General features: G+C 50.5%; 1 protein-coding gene across 1 annotated transcript in view; it reads left to right on the forward strand.

Moving 5' to 3' along the window:
- The window catches only part of GYS1 (glycogen synthase 1 (muscle)), a 28,927-nt gene that overhangs the window by 15,462 nt on the left and 7,033 nt on the right, over positions 1-6,432 (forward strand). The window contains exons 6-10 of the mRNA XM_011946531.1: positions 2,362-2,384; positions 3,039-3,098; positions 3,194-3,272; positions 4,653-4,766; positions 5,041-5,167. Coding sequence (XP_011801921.1) covers positions 2,362-2,384; positions 3,039-3,098; positions 3,194-3,272; positions 4,653-4,766; positions 5,041-5,167 — 403 coding nt within the window. The remainder of the gene's footprint in view (positions 1-2,361; positions 2,385-3,038; positions 3,099-3,193; positions 3,273-4,652; positions 4,767-5,040; positions 5,168-6,432) is intronic.

Genomic DNA, 6,432 nt, shown 5'->3' on the forward strand with positions numbered 1-6,432 from the left:
TTTTGAGATAGAGTCTTGCTCTGTCGCCCAGGCTGGAGTGCAATGGCGCGATCTCAACTCACTGCAACCTCCGCCTCCCGGGTTCAAGTGATTTTCCTGCCTCAGCCTCTCAAGTAGCTGAGTGCCACCACACCTAGCTAACTTTTTATTTTTATGAGAGATGGGGTTTCACTATGTTGGCCAGGCTGGTCTTGAACTCCTGACTTCAGGTGATCCACCTGCCTGGCCGAGGAATCCTCCCTGGGATTCCAGGCGTGAGCCACTACACTTACCTTTTTTTTGTATTTTTAGTAGATACGGGGTTTCACCATGTTGGCGAGGCTGATCTCAAACACCTGACCTCAGGTGATCCAGCCATCTCAGCCTCCCAAAGTCCTGGGATTCCAGGCGTGAGCCACCATGCCTTGCCTTTTTTTGTATTTTTAGTAGAGATGGGGTTTCACCATGTTGGCCACGCTGATCTTGAACACCTTACCTCAGGTGATCCAGCCGCCTTGGCATCCCAAAGTGCTGGGATTACAGGGGTGAGCCACTGTGCCCAGTTTAGTTTCTTTTTCTTTTCTCTGATTTTTTTGTTTTTTGTTTTTTGTGTTTTTTTGAAACTGTGTCTCAAAAAAGTCTCTGTCGCCCAGGCTGGGGTGCAGTGGCGTGATCTCGGCTCACTACAACCTCCACCTCCCAGCGAACCTCAGTTTCTTCATCTGTAAAACCGTTCATTCATTAGCAGCAGATGCTGAGTATGTACTATGTGCTGACTAATTTTTATATTTTTAGTACCAGTGAAATTTCACCATGTTGACCAGGCTGGTCTCGAACTCCTGACCTCAAGTGATCCGCCCTCAGGTATTCCAGGTCCTGGGAATACAGCTGTGAACCAGAAAGATAAGATCCCTTTCTTCATGGAGCTTGTGTGCTAGAAAATCCTGTAGATGGAATATACATTCGGGCAAAAATAAAGCAGAACTGGAATATGAGACGGGGTTGTCAGGACAGGCCACACTGAGAAAGTGTTATTGGGCAGAGACGAGGGAAGGTGATGAGGGAACAAACCCTGTGGGTATCTGGGGAACAGTGAATGCAAAGGCCCTGAGGCATGATTGAGACACGGTGGGTAGGCCCATGGGGCTAGAGCGGCATGTCTCATAGAGAAGGGGTAGAAAGTGAGGCAGGATGGTGGGGCGCTCCTGTAGTCCCAGCTACCTGGGAGGCTAAGGCAGGAGGATCATTTCAGCCCTGGAGGTTGAGGCTGTAGTGAGGCATGATTGCGCCACTGCACTCCAGCCTAGGCGACAGAGTGAGACTCTGTCTCAAAAATAGAAAAAATAAGTTAGGCGTGGTGGCTCACACCTGTAATCCGAGCACTTTGGGAGGCTGAGGTGGGTGGATCACCTGAGGTCGGAAGTTTGAGACCAGCCTGACCAACATGGTGAAAGCCCGTCTTTACTAAAGACACAAAAATTAGCTGGGCGTGGTGATGCACATCTGTAGTCCTAGCTACTCAGGAGGCTGAGGCAGGAGAATCACTCAAACCTGGGAGGCAGAGGTTGCAGTGAGCCAAGATCGTGCCAATACACTCCAGCATGGGTGACAGCCAGACTCGGTCTCAAAAAAAAAAAAAAAAAGAAAGAAAGATGAGGCTGGGCGTGGTGACTCACAATCCCAGCACTTTGGGAGGCTGAGGCGGGCGGATCACTTGAGGTCAGGAGTTTGAGACCAGCCTGGTCAACATGGTGAAATCCCATCAGTACTAAAAATACAAAAATTAGCCAGACGTGGTGGCGCACGCTTGTAATGGCAGCTACTCAGGAGGCTGAGACAGGATAATTTCTTGAACCTAGAAAGTGGTTGAGATTGCGCCAGCCTGGGCAACAGAGCGAGACTCTGTCTCAAAAGAAAAAAAAAGAAAGAAAAATAAACGAGGCCAGAGCTATGGGAGGATTTTAAGTAGAAGAGTGACTGTGGGGTGTCATGTGACACTGCTAGTTTTACTTGTGTGCCTAAATGGTCCTTTTTCAGAATGTTTCTTTTCGTATAAAATGGGGCTTAGCATTGCCATCTGCAGGACAAGTACAAGTCCTAATAATAGTTGACATTTCTAGAAGGCTTGCTATGTGTACTTTTTCGCATGACATCATTGGGTCCTCATTGCAAACCTCTGAGGTTGATTCTATTTTCATCTTCATCTGAAAAATGAGTCACTGCAGTCAGAGAGGGAAGGCCAACTGTCCCTGACCACACAGCTGATGTCAGGCACGTGGGATCTAAGCCTTCCAGGGCCTGCCCCCTCCGTCCCCATCCTCCAGCTTGGAGGCCCCAGGGCACGGCTTCCCTGCTCACACCTCAGTTTCCTTGCTACCCTAGAAACCTAAGAGGAGCCAGGCGCGGTGGCTCATGCCTGTCATCTCAGCACTTTGGGAGGCTGAGGTGGCCAATTACCAATCAGAGGTCAGGAATTCGACACCAGACTGGCCAACATGGTGAAACCCCGTCTCTGCTAAAAATACAAAAATTAGCCAGGCATAGTGGCAGGTGCCTGTAATCCCAGCTACTCAGGAGGATGAGGCAGGAGAATTGCTTAGACCTGGGAGGCAGAGGTTGCAGTGAGCCAAGATCATACCACTGCACTCCAGTCTGGGTGACAGAGTAACTCTGTCAAAAAAAAAAAAAAAATGAAGAAATAAACTTCCGGTGTGGTGGCTGAAGCCTATAATCCCAGCAATTTGGGAGGCCGAGGTGGGCAGGTCATCTGAGGTCCGGAGTTTAAGACCAGCCTGACCAACATGGAGAAACCCTGTCTCTACTAAAAATTAGCCAGGCATGGTGGCACATGCCTGTAATCCCAGCTACTTGGGAGGCTGAGGCAGGAGAATCGCTTGAACCCAGGAGGCGGAGGTTGCGGTGAGCTGAGATCGCGCCATTGTACTCCAGCCTGGACGATAAGAGCCAAACTCTGTCTCAAAATAAACAAACAAACTAAAGAAGCCTAACAGTAAATGGCAGCTGGTGTGTATGTGACCCTGTTGCTCTGCTTCCTCCAGGGACACGGCCAACACGGTGAAGGAGAAGTTCGGGAGGAAGCTTTATGAATCCTTGCTGGTGTGAGTGCCCTGCCCTCAGCCCTGTGCCCTCCTAGGCCCTGACTAAGCCCTCTCATCACTCCGTTCTCACATGCATGCCCCTGCTTGCCTTGCAGTGGGAGCCTTCCTGACATGAACAAGATGCTGGATAAGGAAGACTTCACTATGATGAAGAGAGCCATCTTTGCAACGCAGGTATGGATTGGACCTCTGTGCAGGGAGATGGCAGTTCCTGGCAGCCCCAGAGGCAGCTTGCCACGGCAGCTCAGACCCCAGAGATTGCCGGGAGTGCTGCTTTCTCCTGCAGCCCTTTATTAAGGGATCTATTCTGAGATGCACAGAAGGGTATGTGCTGACTGGTACAACTTCACCTACGGAGGCACAACATGGTGAAATCCCGTCTCTACTAAAAATACAAAAACTAGCCGGGCGTGGTGGTGGGCACCTGTAATCCCAGGTACCTGGGAGGCTGAGACAGGAGTATCGCCTGAACCCGGGAGTCAGAGGTTGCAGTGAGCCGAGATGGCGCCACTGCACTCCAGCCTGGGCGACAGAGTGAGACTCCATCTCAAAATAAATAAATACAATAAAAATAAATAAATAAGCTTCCCTTTGCTTACTGACCCCAGAGTCCCAGAGAAGCCACACCTCCCAGCAACCCCCATGGCAGAATAAGCTACAGAAAACAGCCCACCCTAAGTGCCTCCCTAAGTGAAGTTGTACCAGTGAAGTGCAGTGGCACGATCTCGGCTCACTGCAAGCTCCGCCTCCCGGGTTCCCGCCATTCTCCTGCCTCAGCCTCCCAAGTAGCTGGGACTACAGGCGCCCACCACCATGCCTGGCTATTTTTTTTGTAATATTAGTAGAGACGGGGTTTCATCGTGTTAGCCACGATGATCTCGATCTCCTGACCTTGCCGTCCTCCCGCCTCAACCTCCCAAAGTGCTGGGATTACAGGCGTGAGCCACTGCGCCTGGCGATTGGAGGTGAATTTTCATAAGGAAACTACAACTCCCAGCAGCCTCCAAAGCTTGCTGCCATATTGGTACAGTCTCCACCCCCATTGACTGAGGATAGTTATACTTTCTTTGGGTTTCTTTAATGATAGAGCCCAGAGTACATAACAAGATAGCTACAACTCCTCACAGTCCTTGGAGGTAAGGGAGTTGGTAACACTAGCATTGCCTCAAAGACAGCTGGGAATTGTAGTTCTTTTTTTTTTTTTTTTTAAATTGAGACGGAGTTTTGCTCTGTCTCCCAGGCTGGAGTGCAGTGGCGCAATCTCGGCTCACTGCAAGCTCTGCCTCCAGAGTTCACGCCATTCTCCTGCCTCAGCTTCCCAAGTAGCTGGGACCACAGATGCCTGCCACCACGCCTGGCTATTTTTTGTGTTTTTAGGGGTTTTACTAGAGCCTGGTGGGTCCACAACTCCTAGTAGTCACTGGGGTTTGCTGCTCCTTGGCCTAGTGGCACTTGTGGCCTCCTTGGCTTCCCCGGGGTCAGCATGGCTCATGGGGAAGTAGGGAGTTCTCTGTCCCTTCTATGACCCCCCTACCCTTCTTGTGGCTCCTACAGCGGCAGTCTTTTCCCCCTGTGTGCACCCACAATATGCTGGATGACTCCTCAGACCCCATCCTGACCACCATCCGCCGCATCGGCCTCTTCAATAGCAGTGCCGACAGGGTGAAGGTGAGGGCGTTTGGTCAGGGCTGGGTTGGGCACGGCAGAGGGAAGGGGTTGGGTCCTGGGTCTCACACACTCCATTCCCCCATACGTTTTATCAAATGCATTGCTGTGGTTAGAAGGAACCCTGGCTTCAAACAGACCTGGGTTTGAACAGTGGTCCTGCCAAACACATGCTGTGTGATGCTAGACAAGCTTTTTACCCTCTCTGGGCCACCTTGGGATCTCAGGGCTTAGCTAAATAAGGCGCCTGGGCTGAGCCCTTCTTTTTCACTACCAGGTGATTTTCCACCCGGAGTTCCTCTCCTCCACAAGCCCCCTGCTCCCGGTGGACTATGAGGAGTTTGTCCGTGGCTGTCACCTTGGGGTCTTCCCATCCTACTACGAGCCTTGGGGCTACACGCCGGGTGAGTGTAGTGGGCAGGGGACAGCGTGGTCATGGCGTTCTAGTCAGAGCTAGCATGTCCTGGGGCAAGGCACTGGCCTTCTCTGAGCCTGTTGCCTTCTTGGCAAAACAGGAACAATGGTAATCATCTGTTCTGCTACAGCGCCTGCTTTTGTGATACAATAGCTCATGTATTGAGAAACTAGAAGACTGACTTTTGAGGACTAGTTAGTGTCAAATGGATATCGCAGGTCACACTGATTTGTCCCAGTGCATGGGCATTTGGCCCTCCAAATAGCAGCAATGAAATGCACAATTCACAAACACAGCTGAGTGTGGCCAAGTCTCCTCGCAAGACATTCCCAGTGCCCATCGACTCTACCTTCCTCTTGTTGGTTCAGATTAGCCAGTGTTTTTAAAGCTAAATAAGCCCGGGCGTGGTGGCTCACGCCTGTAATCCCAACACCTGGGGAGGCCAAGATGGGCAGATCAGGAGGTCAGGAGTTTGAAATCAGCCTGGCCAATATGGTGAAACCCTGTCTGTACTAAAAATACAAAAATTAGCCAGGTGTGGTGGTGCGCACCTGTAGTCCCAGCTACTTGGGAGGCTGAGGCAGAGAATTGCTTGAACTTGGGAGGTGGAGGTGGCAGTGAGCTGAGATCACGCCACTGTGCTCCAGCAGTGCAGTGCTCTGGGCAACAGAGCGAGACTCCGTCTCAAAAATAAATAAAGAAATAAATAAATGAAAGCTAAATAAGTGCCGTTTCCTAATTTATTAGTCATTTAACAAGTCTCGCAAACTGTGCTGGCATGATAATTAGGAGTCATGTGGTCAGCCCTAATTCCCTTTTTCCCACAGGGCTGTTTTATAGATAGACAGATTGACAGATAGTATTAGTCTGTTTTTACACTGCTATATATAAAAAAAAATCCAAGACTGGGTAATTTATCATGGAAAGAGGTGTAATCGACTCACAGTTCCACATGGCTGGGGAGGCCTCAGAAAACTCAAGTCATGGCAGAAGGGGAAGCAAGGAGCTTCTTCACCTGGCGGCAGGAAAGAGAAGTATGTGAGGGGGCGGGAAAAACGAACATTTATAAAACCATGAGATCTCGTGAGAATTCGCTCACTAGCATGAGAACAGCAGGGGGGGAACCACCCCCGTAATCCAATCATTTCCCTCCCTCGACACGTAGGGTTACATTTCAAGATAAAATTTGGTGGAGAGTGGCCGGGCGCGGTGGCTCAAGCCTGTAATCCCAGCACTTTGGGAGGCCGAGACGGG

This window comes from Colobus angolensis, unplaced genomic scaffold (genome assembly GCF_000951035.1).
Source record: "Colobus angolensis palliatus isolate OR3802 unplaced genomic scaffold, Cang.pa_1.0 Scaffold25, whole genome shotgun sequence".
NCBI classification, from domain to species: domain Eukaryota; kingdom Metazoa; phylum Chordata; class Mammalia; order Primates; family Cercopithecidae; genus Colobus; species Colobus angolensis.